Here is a 13,118-nt window from a genome sequence, read left to right as displayed (position 1 = left end):
TCTAAACATGTTGCTAGTTAAGGGTAGAAAATAGTATTCTTACAAATAATTTAAACAACCTTGAAACTAGTATAATTGCCAAAACCTTACCATATCTACCCTATTTAAATGTAAGATCTAATTTATGTCTTTTAATTTGATTCATTGGCTCGATAGACCCGCTTAATAAGTTTCCAACTGGGCCAGAATTACATCTCCCGGTTCGGTTTACAGCTCACGTTCACTCATCAATCGGGTGGAACTTGTTTGGAGGAATACTAAGATAAACAAAATAGTTCCCCGGGCGCATGTCCACTGTCAATCAATGCTGCACTCCACTCCACGGCAGAGTCAACGAACCCGCAGACGTAGCCACAGCTGTTGGTGATGATGACGATGATGATGGCGAGCACACAAATTAGACGAAAGAAGAAGCGGAGACACCGCACAGAGACATCAGAGCCGACTAATTAACATGGATAGCGGATAGAATAAGGCAGTGTATGCATGCATGGATGGATGGATGGATAGATGGGGCTTACCAAAAGCTACTGTCTGGATTTCATATCCAGCTATCTTTCACTGAATTATGCAACCCGATTCCAGTTTGCCGCCCGCCCGCTTTAAAAGAACTTTAAAGAGGCGACCGGCTACGCTGCGAAGCTAACTCGAACCTAAACGAACACTTCCGCTCGACGGCTTCGCAGGGGTATTGAGCCATAAAGTAATACCGCCATAAATGCAGCGACAAGACGACGACCGTACCGACCCGTAAATTATGAGTTTGGGATTCGACGGCCTACGCACCAGCGTCCGAGCATAATAATAAAAGGTCTAACAACTAAATCGTACATTGGGTCATGGTTCGGCGATCTATCGATCGATTCCATCTTTTCTTCGTTCGTCGGCTTGTCCATTCATTTGTTTTTTTATTGCACCCATCGAAGAAGAAGAAGAAGTACTTGAAAGTTTTCGTTGGATGGAAATGCGCACCGAACACTCTTCAACCAAGTTTGGGGCCACTTTTGTTCCAAAAAGAGTAGATATGAAAAGTAGCAACATTTAAAATTTCATTCAATTATTACCAGATTATCACTAAAGATTTCTGCACAACCGAATATGATTGCTAATATTAATTTTAAATTTTACATTTTAACCAACATAAATGTACATACAAAGAGAAAAAAGAAATGTAATAATCCCTACTCAAGAATAACCTAGCTTTTTAATAACTTCATTCGCTATAAATGAGTGTAGCTTAGAACTTTCCAACAAAAAGAGATTTTTGCAGCGTAGTGTAGTAAAGTAATACAGTAATCTAGCTTAGAACTTTCCAACAAAAAGAGACTTTTGCAGCTTAGTGTAGTTTTTGTGCGCACCTTTTGCTTGACGATTGCATCGTAGTTTTTACAGTTGGCGGCTAGGGAACTGGCCCAAATGGCCGGCCACTGGAGACCTACGTTCTGGGCATCGCGGCGTCGTCGGAACGAACTCCTGGTGCTGGGATTGGCTGACTGGGGGGCAGTGGCAGCGGCTGCAGCGGCGTATTTGGATGCAGCTACGGCGGAGATGTTCCAGGGCGGACGAATAGAGGAGCTTCCGCCGGGAGAAACCTTTGGCTCGGCAGGCTTGCTGCTGCTGCTGGTCCGGAAACTGAGCGATCTTTTCGCGGAGCGCTCGAAGACCGGTGTAACTGGGGGTTGTGGTGCAGAACACACTATGGCGGCGGCTTCTCTAGCTTTGGTGGCCGCCAGGCGCGGAGGTTTCGGAGGCGGAGCGGTTAAAGGAACGGCCGCCGAGGAGGAGGAGGGCCAACTGGACGAGTTCTCGGAACCACTCTCGCTGATTGTTTCTGAACTAATGCTGTTCTTGCGCTGAGCCTTCGGCGTCTGCCTGCCCGCCTTAGATCCTCCAGAGGCTGCCGTTCCTGATCCTCCTGTCCGCTGGGATTTGTTGGTGCCGCAGGCATGCGCCTTGCCCGTACAACCCTTGTGGAATGATGGATTCAGACCCGATCCTGGAGCTGATGGCACAGCCGGAACGATTCCGCCGCGCAGCGACTGCTCAAAGCTTTTAGGCTTGAGGAACATGGCTGTTATGCGATCACTGGGCACACACAACTGTCATGGCCAGCTCGCGGAGCATGACCAGAGCGGATTAGCAAACAGATATACAGATACAGATACAGGTACAGATACTGACGCGAAGATACACAATGGCCAGAGTCTAAAGCGGAGCGGGAAGTAGGCGACGATTGGGTAACTGGAGCGCCCGCGGAACCTTGGAACTGTTAGCTTAGGCTTTATGTGACTGGAGCACTTAGCGCTTTGACATTATACAATTGCGCGTCTGAAAATGGCCAATCATCGATCAATCGATGGACCAAAACGAGCCGAACTGATTGATTGATTGCACTGCAAGACTCAAGTCACGAACGCGACGACGCCAGCGAGTTATGAATTAAAGCCAGTCCAGACCGAGTGACAGCCAGAATCGTAAACGTCATGGCACACAAAACACCAAAATCCACTCCGCCAGGCAGCAGACACTATAACTGGTAACAACATTAACATCGGACTTAGCCGTGGGCGTCGCGCAGTCTTTCCTCGATTTCGATTTCCGTACCGAACCTGGGCAAAGTTTTCAGCATACTGACGGCCCTGCTCCAAGCGCAGCGACTGCGAACCGTCCGACAACAACAAGCTGCGAGACGCAAACAAAAACAAAACCAAAGACAAAAAAAAGAAGCAAGCTGCGTCGACAGCGATGTCGCTGCTTCAGACTCTGCCAATGATTATGCCCGGTAGTTGGGTATACTGGTACTAGAATAAGAGCTAGACATTCAGTTCCAGACATGAATATGATGTTTGGGACTATTTTAATAAGTTAATATGTTTCCATTCGACTGTTCATCTGAATTAACTTTAATTGACTGTTTAACATCTTACACCTACTCACAAATTTAATAAAATATTTTAATATATATTGAATTTTGGGCTGTAATCTATAAATACATATAACTCTTTTCTATATGTGGATAGTTCCCTCCAAAAGTTTCGTATGTTAGCACAAATGAAAGGATTTTATTTTTCAATAAAATTCACTCATATTTTAATAAGATTATATTTATTTGCCTAGTTTGTCCCCCTAAAAAAACCAACAACCAATATGAGTCACGATAGATAGTATAGGAAGTTTCATTTTGAAAATTGGTTATGCGGTTTCGAATTTAAGGAAAAAGATAGGGCCAAGCCATAAGACCAAAACTCCGTTTCCTGTTATCTATCTATAAGAAAATTTGAGTTATGGAGGGTCGATTTTAAATCTTATGATAAAAATATGGTGTATAAGGTATTAACACTAAATGTTTTTACCGAATAATCGAGTAAGCGGTATCTGATAGTTTCCACTAAGCCTACACAGAGTTCTTTCATGTTTTGTTGTGGCTTTGCCTGATATTTGTGTAGGCAGCCCCAAGTGGGTGTAGAAATGCACACACAGCTGCAGTCGCAGTCGCAGCCGCTGCCGCAGTTGCAGTCAGCGCTGGCAGAGCTGCTGGCTTGCTGCTTTGGCCACGGGCAAACTCATGGATCGTGAAAATCCACGGATCGTCGTGTTTTGGACGCTTCAAAGTGGGCTGCTGCTGCTTGTGCAGTCGCTGCTGGATTGCATGGCCGACTGCTAAAATGCATAAAGTGCATACCAAATGCAGTTTGAGTTTTTCCACAGTGTTGCCAAATCGGTTTGGTTTTATTTTCGTCTTCTTCAATGGAAGCGAGTAAGGCGGTGAAATATGTCAACGTCTGAGCACCACCCCACCCAGGTTGCTCCACCAACAATACGTAAATATTTATAGAAAGGGCCAGGCCAGGCCAGGCTAGATTGGATAGGTGGATAGATAGATACACACATAGGTGAATAGATCGTTCGCTAGATCGAGTGCCTGAGCTGTCGACCATATTTCACAATATTTGTGCAAGTTAAACACGGCGAGAAAATGTCAAACACGTTTCTAGCATAGTCAACAAGTCAATAAGAATTGCCGCCGACCAGCTGGACAGGGAAATATGCGATAATGTAATGCTCTCCAAACATGCTTAAAAAATAACTTCTTATCTTAAATTAAACATTAAGAATTGATAATATTGTCTTTCAAATTTGTGCAGGAACGTATCAGATTTTTAGTAAAAGTTCGGCATTTACATAACAGAAGTTTCTTCAAATGTCTCTATGGGAAAATATATTTCCAATTAGTGAATACCAAATCTAATTGGCAACTCTAGTTACTACCTTAGACAGACGTCACACATATCTTAAAATAATAAGTAGGTAACTACATTCCCTAGAACTGGCATTGAGTCATATGAGAGAATCTTTAAAATAAATAAGCGAAAATTTGCGAGCGGAAACTAAAGTCAAACAGGAAATGCCTGACGGGAATACCAGAAGATTAACCTAACACTGTTGTTCCATTTGTATAAATAACGATGATCCCAATTTTCCAATTTTAAAACTTCAAGCTCAGCTTAAAAATCATTTTATAGATTGTCAATAGTTCATAAGATGCACCACAGGTTCCCATAATTGATCACAGACCGATACATACTATTGGATAATGTTGTTATGCAAGGTTTGGTTCATTGCAATGCTGCGATGACGGGCATGCAGTTCCATCAATCACGTGTGTGAGCTAGACCCACTAATGGATGCGATCGCGACTCACCTGACGCTTGAAGCGCTTGCTGGCACTGCGCCGGAGGGTGTTGCAGTTGCCGTTGGTAATGGAATGATCGATCTCCTCCACGGTGGCCGTGCTGGGTGCCATGCATCGCTTGCTCAGCTCCACCAACTCAGCGACTGGTTGGACCTAGGTCGGCGGCAAGGGATTAAAAGGTAAAAAATTATGTTTAGTTTAAGCTAAGTGCATGTATATAAATAAAATATAAAAGAACATGTTTTATCATCAAGAGAGTCCATGCAGTTTTTAAATAAAAATAAAAACATACTTAACACATTTTACACATTGTAAATAACGAACTCTTTAACAAGACATACAAAACTTCAGCAAAAATTGTATTCATAATATAAGTAGGGCATACTTATGTTGAATAAGAGGTTCTTATCATATCTTTTCTTATCATCAAAATTTTCGCTGTTATTTTTAGCGTGCTCAAATGTAGAATTTACCCAAGGGATTTAGGAATTCCAAGAAGAACTTACCTCTACGGTAACAGCCTCGCCACTGTTTCGTATCAACTCGATGATGATCTCCCGTGACAGATCGCCCACGGGCGTTCCGTTCACCTTGATAAGGCGATCGCCGGGCAGCAGACCAGTAGCTCCACCACCAGCACCTGGCTCGGCGAAAATCACCGGCCTGAAAATGGGTGAAGTCAGCGACTCTGTTCTGTCCAAGCAAATGGCCTTGCGCAGGCTGAAGCCAAAGTCCTGGCGCGGCGACTTCTGGCGCCTGATCACCAGCTGTCTGGGTGGCGGAAGTTTTACCAGCTGCACCGGCGGCAATGGCAGCTCCACATCCTCAAACGCATGGACGCGGGCCCACCGGTCAATGCCCTGCGACTCGCCAACGGGACTCAGCGAGAAGGGGGGTGTGGCGAACGAGGAGTTTGTGGTATCTGTGAGACTGTCAGCGCTGGGCGACGGCGAGGTAAGCACATGGAGGTGGGATCCCTGGCTGCTGGCCTGGGGCGCGGCTCCGTAGCGGGCGTTGGCCGGCAGGGTCATGGCCCTCTGCTGACCACCTGGCTGTTCTCCGTCGCTACGCAGGCTCTCCACAGAGGTGAAAGAGGTACCATGCTGGCTGGAGTTGGAGCCAATCGAACCAGCTCCCCTGCCGGCTCCCTCGTAGAGCGACTCATTCTGGAAGGTGTTCCGCAAGAGCATCTCTGGAGTGCCACCAGTTCCACCGGTCACTCCCGCAAAGCTGATCTCCTCGTGCACATTAGTCATGTTGCTGCGGGAGCCTTTTAAGATACCACGCTTTGGCGGTTTTGGTGGTATAGGCGGCAGGAAGCGATTCTGAAACGGAGAGGAAGATGGATTTAGTCGGATAACGGATAAGATAAGGCAAATAAACTTACCTTAAGCCCACCGGCGAGCAGGGAATGTGTGACCTCGCTGTAGTTGACACTCACGCCCGCGCCGTTGGAGGTTCGGCTCTCGATGTGCGTCATCACAGATGCTACAATCTCCTCATTGCCACGATCCTGTTCGGGATCTGCAGCTCCCGCTGCTCCCCCGTTGCTGCCGCCATTCGCGTCCGCATTGAGGGCGGCAAAGAAGTCCGCACTGTAGTCCGCCGTGATTCCGCTGGGCAGTTTCTCTTTCTCCTTGCGCCGCCCTCGAATTTTGAGCGACCGGCGCACCTCGTCCAAGCGGAGTAGTTCGTCGGTGCTCATGCTCCCGGTGACGCCCGTGACGACTCCCATTCCCGAGCCACCAGTGGTGCCCTTAGCCTCTTTGCGCAGCTTCTTCTCCCGCTTGCGGCGCTCCTTCTCCTCGTCGCCGGCGCTCTTTTTCATGAAGTTGAACATCTTGTGTGGCGTGTGGTGTTTGGGGTCCTTAGGTGCTATCTGCGATGTGGGGGTGTTAGTGGGTTAATGCTAAGTTCAAGGGCGTGACCAAATGTCTGGACTAATTCGATTTGCACTGTTCTCTCTCTATCCTGCTCTTTGCCCAGGGGCGGATCTGGCTAAAATTGGATGGTTTTTTCTTTTGAGGGGAAACTGATTTTGTGCAGATACGGATATAATTTTAAATTAAAAAAAAAAAAATTACTAATAAAGAGTCAAATTTTTAATTCTAATATAGAACTATATCTTTAAGTATTCAGTGTAACTAAAACCAAAATGAAACATTGTCGAACATTACAAAACCTGTTCTTTTTTGTTTTGCTATTATCATTTAAGAGGGACACTTTGATATCCCCACCTGGATCCGCCCCTGACCTTCTGCCCTCTCTCTACCTATGGCCATCCTGCTCTCACGCACAAACAGCCCTGTCGAGCAATGCACCCGCCCGCACAACAACAGTTATCTTGCAGCCATGTAGTATGTATGTGTCAATGTGCACATTTGCAAATCACATAAACAATGGCATATTTTCTACACTTTAGCAGCCACATTTCTTGTGCTGCGGTGGCGGCTTTGCTTTTGTCATTGAGTCGTTGCCATTTGCCCTGTTTCTGTTATTATTTATTATTCAATTATGCGCTTTCTTTTCCACAGCCGCACACATTTGTTTTGTTTTCACACGCACACACACATGAACAGAAAAGGGGCTCGTGACTGTGTTAGTATTGATTTCCATTTCCATATTCATTTCTCCTCCTAATTGAATGCACATGCACTCGATTCTGCCTCATACTCATGCCATTCAAGCTGCTCTTATTCGGCAAATGCTCAGCCACAGCCCATTGTGATAGACACGAAAGGCAGAAAAAGAAAGTTGCCAGTCAATAACACCTTTGTTTTTGCACTTTTCTACGCTTTTTTTGATAAAACAGGAGTTGGAAATTGTTTATTCGGTAGTGACAGGCGGCATTCTTCCTACCGATCGGATTACATGTTCGTTACCTTTTTATTTGCCACTGGGGCACTTTTCTCGCTACTTTTTTCTGCTTTTTTCGGCTCAAAGACTTCGCGTTCTGCATAAACAAATCTGAGCAGTGCGCCCGATGGTTTCGACGCTCAGATTACCAAAACGCGTCGTCAAATGTTGCTGACAGACGTATGTATTTTCCATCGCCCATAATCCGGTCACACTGAACACCGTCACAAAAAGGTTAAAAGCATTACTATATGTTTAGCACATGCTCAAACCATAAACAGGGCCGGCATCTTTTAAGGGCGCTAAAGTCATCGATAGCTTTTAGAAAGTGCTGTAAGGTGCCAGAATAATAACCAATTTAAGTTTTAAATAATAATGAATCATATGCACCTTCAATTTGTACAGAAACTTTTTTTTTTAATTTAGCCTGCAAATACAGATTTTTTTAGCTAAACTATTATTTACGAAATTTTAATAATATTAAAAAAAGCCTATTATTTACTTTAAATCCATCTCATACATTCACTGTTTTCTGAATGCAGCTCCTTCTAAAAAAAAACTTATCCCGGCGTTTATCTGCCTTTTGAAATTTTAAAAATTCAAATTCAATGCATATAATATGGACAAACACAAATTTTTAATTAAAACGTATTACTTTCTATTAACTAAATTAAACAAAATATGTGTTCTTTAATTAAATACTTATTTAAACGATATATTTTTACAGCCCTAAAACATAGTGGCTGTCAGGCAGTACTACCTCGTGACTTTCGGCAAGACTATCGCACAACCTGGTGGCAACGCAGCTCAAACTATCTACCGAGCCAGTTATCGAAAAAAAAGTGAAGCGTAAAAACTAAACGGTACATGGAAAATTTATTTTGCCTGTGTGCGTGCTTGTGTTTATGAAAAATAGATTATTTAGCAATTGCAATTGTTGCAGCGTCGCGTTGGAAGGTCAAAAACAGCCAGTGGAAACGTCCGGGTGGCGTTTAGAGACTGAACCTGCGTGTGTTTTCCAGTGCGCGAGTGTGTGTGTTCCGTTCCGTCCTCTGGTGTCTGGCACCTTAACCCAACAACAACAACAGCAAGCAGCAACAACACACGCACAATAATAAGGCCCGTGACGTTGTCGCTGCTGTCACCATCAAAAGACAAAAGACCAAAGCGAGCAGAAAAACAAATAGCAATAGTAACGAAAGCAAAAGTCGCGTTCTTTTCCAAAACTAGGTGGGTTTTTTTAGTTTTACCACTTCTATCTCCACCATTTCCACGAAGTGATTTGACATGTTGCGCTGCTAGGTCGCCGCTGCCCACACACACACTAACTCACTTACACCCACACGGCCAGACACTCGCAGACACAAACACACACACACATACACCTTTGTGGCAGACACGCGTACTGTCTGTCTCCCTCCCCCTCGCACCCACAGTCTGGCCTCGCACTTTGCATTGCAGCCATGTCTGTGTGACGGGCTCTGTGTGCGTGTGCTCGCGCGTCTGTGTTTGTATTTTGTCGATTTTTATTTTATGTACATTTGTTTACAGTTTTAGATAGATAGCGAAATTTGTACAGCCGGCCGCCATCCGTCGTTGACATTTTCGCAAATTGTAAATGAATATGCTTTTGCAGCTGAGCGAGTGTGAGTGCGAGGCGAGTGCTGCCTATATGTCGTCTATACACATATACACATGCATAAGTTCATGAACAGTCGCCGCCGTCGACTTGTTTTGATTTAATTTCGCGCTAAATGCAATCGCGAACAATTTTCGCTCGTATCGCTCGCGCTGCGTAACATGGCGGGGAATTTCGTTTGAAGCCGAAAGTGCCAGTGCCAGTGCCAGCAACAACAAGGGGACGATGGCGCCTACATCTGCATGTGGGCCAGTGACTAAGAATCCAATACCCCATCCAATCGGATTCAATCCCATACAATCCAATCCATTTCTGCCAGCGGAAATGCCGCGAATGTTTTTTGCAGCAGATGCTGACGCAGGCGCCTACTGCATTTGTCATAAACATGCAAAATGACAATAACAATTGTGTACTACCAGCGTGAGATAAGCGATTTTGAGGGGATCTAGCTGGTTATAGTTGACCCCCTTTTAAGGTTTGATTTCACACTTCAAGGGTACATCTTTTGTACCTCTTTCTTAATGAAATTAAGGGGGATGTACTTTGCCCTGCTTCTTGTACCTGTCTTCCCCACCTAAATGTTTTTTGAATATTCTCGAAACCCCATCAATTTCCTTATTTCGAACTAACAGGTTCGATAAATCCTATTTCACCTAATTGATAAAATGAAATAATTTTAGTGATCTTAAGGTTTGGAACCTTCAGGCACCCTATTCGAATGTGTTTTTATTAACTCAATTAAATGATCCTCTTGCAGGCACCCATTCGCTTGTCCCTAGGGTTTTGAAAACAGCCTCAACACGAATTACCTACCGTTTGCCCTGCAGCGGCGATCGACTGTGGTTGCCAGCGCCCCAGCGCCAGGATCTGCCTCTAGGATCCCGGAGTCGCCCAGCACCAACATCAGCAGCAGCATCAACATCAACAATAGCAACAGCCAATCCAGCAGCAACAGCCAGATTAGCGGCAGTGGAGACAGTCTCAGCTGGCGGCAGCAATCCTGGCTAGACAGGAACCCCTTGGCCACCTCAGACGTAACCGGAACCATGTCGATGAACACCACCTTCGACTCGGCCAGCCTGCCCAGCATGAGCATGGACCACTCGCTGACGGAAAAATCGCAGTTGGTCAAGGAGGGCTGGCTGATGAAGCGGGGCGAGCACATCAAGACCTGGCGACAGCGCTACTTTTGCCTCCACTCCGACGGTCGTTTGACGGGCTATCGCAGCAAGCCGGCGGACAGCACCAGCACAACTTCGGATTCGCTGCTCAACAACTTCACGGTGCGCGGCTGCCAGATCATGACCGTGGATCGACCTAAACCCTTCACCTTCATCATTCGCGGCCTGCAGTGGACTACGGTCATCGAGCGCACATTCGCCGTGGACACGGAACTGGAGCGCCAGGCCTGGACAGAGGCCATCCGCAACGTGTCCAGCCGACTCATTGATGTGGGCGAGGTGGCCATGTCGCCGTCGGTGCAGACAGACATGACCGACGTGGACATGGCCGGAATCGCCGAGGTGGAGCTCTCTGAGCAGTTCTCTGTCAAGGGAACCACCTGCAACAGCAGCGGCGTTAAGAAAGTGGTAAGTACTGGGCTAGTCGGTCACTGGTCAAGGTCGTGATCGAACTAACGTCTTATCTCGTTGCAGACTTTAGAGAATTTTGAGTTCCTAAAGGTGCTCGGCAAGGGCACATTCGGTAAGGTTATCTTGTGCCGCGAGAAGGCCACCGCCAAGCTGTATGCGATCAAAATTCTCAAAAAGGAGGTCATCATCCAGAAGGACGAGGTGGCCCACACCCTGACCGAAAGTCGTGTGCTCAAGTCCACAAATCACCCGTTCCTCATTGTGAGTAGTCAACATCACTTAGCTTTTACCTTTAAAGGCTTAACTAGTTATAATTTATTGTAAACGGATAAAATTGCATATGTTGCGTATTTTCATTTATTTAATTCAAGAACTTCACAAATCAAAAGAATACTATCTTAATCAAACTTGTTTTTGTTCTCTTGCAGTCACTTAAATATTCTTTTCAAACCAACGACCGCCTGTGCTTTGTGATGCAGTACGTGAACGGGGGCGAGCTCTTCTGGCATTTGAGCCACGAACGCATCTTCACAGAGGACCGCACCCGCTTTTACGGCGCAGAGATAATTTCGGCCCTTGGCTATCTGCACTCACAGGGCATCATCTACCGCGACTTGAAGCTGGAGAATCTTTTGCTGGACAAAGATGGCCACATCAAGGTCGCCGACTTCGGTCTGTGCAAGGAGGACATCACCTATGGCCGCACGACGAAAACCTTCTGCGGCACACCGGAATATCTAGCTCCGGAAGTATTAGACGACAATGACTATGGCCAGGCGGTTGACTGGTGGGGCACCGGCGTGGTTATGTATGAGATGGTAAGCCATTGCAGTAAATCTAAAGATGGGCTTGATATTAAACAATATTCTTTGACAGATCTGTGGTCGACTTCCCTTTTACAATCGTGATCATGATGTGCTCTTCACATTGATTTTGGTGGAGGAAGTCAAGTTCCCACCCAAAATTACAGATGAGGCGAAAAATCTGCTGGCAGGCCTGCTAGCCAAGGATCCCAAAAAGCGCTTAGGCGGTGGCAAGGATGATGTCAACGAGATAAAAGCTCATCCCTTCTTTGCGAGTATTAACTGGACAGATCTGGTGCTGAAAAAGGTGTGTGTTCAAAGGATTTCTGAATGAATGCCTAATTTCTAAAACTTGTGTCCATAGATTACGCCGCCTTTCAAGCCTCAGGTCACTTCCGATACGGATACGAGGTACTTCGACAAAGAGTTTACGGGAGAGAGTGTGGAGCTTACGCCGCCGGATCCCACCGGACCGTTAGGCTCCATAGCCGAAGAGCCGCTTTTCCCGCAGGTAAGTGTTTCTTGGGATCATTTTAAGTGGTTCGTCGTTTGCTCATCCAATTTTTTGATTTCGCCACCACAGTTCAGCTACCAAGGGGACATGGCCTCCACGTTGGGCACCTCGTCGCACATTAGTACTTCCACAAGTCTCGCATCGATGCAATAGAACAAGTTTACAAACTTTTACAAGCACACATCATGTTCTGCTTCATCACCTATTACTATACAATACCTATAACATATAGAAATGGGAAAAAGAAAACAAAAAGCAAGAATATATTAAAAAATAATTATACCATGATAACGAAGGCATGCAAAGGGTTTTCTTGCTAGTTTATATACACCAATAACAAGAGAATTCAATTGATAGTAACTTATTTTTTTATAAAGAAAAAGGGAACGTTAAACGAAAGGGAAGCAGCTGACGCCGAGGAAAATAATTTACTACATATGATTATACATATTAATTTATATATATATATATATATATACAAATATATATATACACATACTTATATATACATATAAATATAACACTTGGGGCTGTTCGCTCGAAGTGATTAGTTAATTTTAAACGCAAGTAAAACATTTAACCAAGCGGCACAGAGACGGTGCGTTTTAGCAGTAGGAGAATGGCATGCCTGTTAGAATCTGTTAAGCAAACGCTTCGTCTTAGGGCCGCTTAAGCTGATTGATTATACAGACTATTCACGCAGACAGCACTCACACACAGACACTTAGCATATAGCAAACACGAAGTTAAGTTAACGGAACAGCAACAAATCGAAATACACATACTATACCCCGCCCCCACATGGAACACTCGTATACATTACATTACATTATTTATACTCCAAAGAAGCAAAGAGAAAAAAAACAAATACGAGTTATATGTTAAGAATGCCTCTTATGTGCTGTGCTTTATGCAAAACTACAACAACAGAAACAAACTAATAGTTAATAAACGACCGAACCTTACATCAATGCAGTTTATAGGCGCCAATAATTAGCAAACAACTAAAAGTTATATTCAG

At 45.0% G+C, this 13,118-nt stretch overlaps 2 protein-coding genes across 4 annotated transcripts in view; one reads left to right on the top strand and one right to left on the bottom strand.

Moving 5' to 3' along the window:
• Positions 1 to 7,681, bottom strand: part of LOC108140512 (unconventional myosin-XVIIIa) — a 32,551-nt gene extending 24,870 nt beyond the window's left edge. For 2 of the 3 annotated variants that reach the window (XM_017263304.2, XM_017263305.2), the window contains exon 1: positions 1,359 to 2,635. In XM_017263304.2, the coding sequence (XP_017118793.1) occupies positions 1,359 to 2,069 (711 nt within the window). In that variant the 5' untranslated portion in view covers positions 2,070 to 2,635. Of the gene's footprint in view, positions 1 to 1,358; positions 2,636 to 4,702; positions 4,847 to 5,199; positions 6,019 to 6,080; positions 6,573 to 7,575 lie in introns of those variants that run through there. The other variant, XM_017263303.2, reaches the window with a different exon arrangement.
• A 2,287-nt stretch (positions 7,682 to 9,968) lies between these two features.
• On the top strand, positions 9,969 to 12,816 carry LOC108140670 (RAC serine/threonine-protein kinase). Its single transcript, XM_017263613.2, has 6 exons — positions 9,969 to 10,777; positions 10,844 to 11,041; positions 11,209 to 11,598; positions 11,657 to 11,890; positions 11,948 to 12,094; positions 12,167 to 12,816. The coding sequence occupies exons 1-6, from the start codon at positions 10,235 to 10,237 to the stop codon at positions 12,248 to 12,250; spliced, it is 1,596 nt and encodes a 531-aa protein (XP_017119102.1). The 5' UTR covers positions 9,969 to 10,234; the 3' UTR covers positions 12,251 to 12,816.
• Positions 12,817 to 13,118: the final 302 nt, after the last annotated feature.

The sequence above is a fragment of the Drosophila elegans genome, unplaced genomic scaffold (genome assembly GCF_018152505.1).
Source record: "Drosophila elegans isolate 14027-0461.03 unplaced genomic scaffold, ASM1815250v1 contig_476, whole genome shotgun sequence".
NCBI classification, from domain to species: Eukaryota; Metazoa; Arthropoda; class Insecta; order Diptera; family Drosophilidae; genus Drosophila; species Drosophila elegans.
This window is presented reverse-complemented; position numbering and strand designations above follow the sequence as displayed.

Excerpts from the sequence above, each read along its gene's own strand:
- LOC108140670 (XM_017263613.2), top strand. The coding sequence starts at position 10,235 with ATGTCGATGAACACCACCTTCGACTCGGCCAGCCTGCCCAGCATGAGC. Across the intron at positions 10,778-10,843 it reads GCAGCGGCGTTAAGAAAGTG|ACTTTAGAGAATTTTGAGTT; the intron begins GTAAGTACTGGG and ends ATCTCGTTGCAG. Across the intron at positions 11,042-11,208 it reads CAAATCACCCGTTCCTCATT|TCACTTAAATATTCTTTTCA; the intron begins GTGAGTAGTCAA and ends GTTCTCTTGCAG.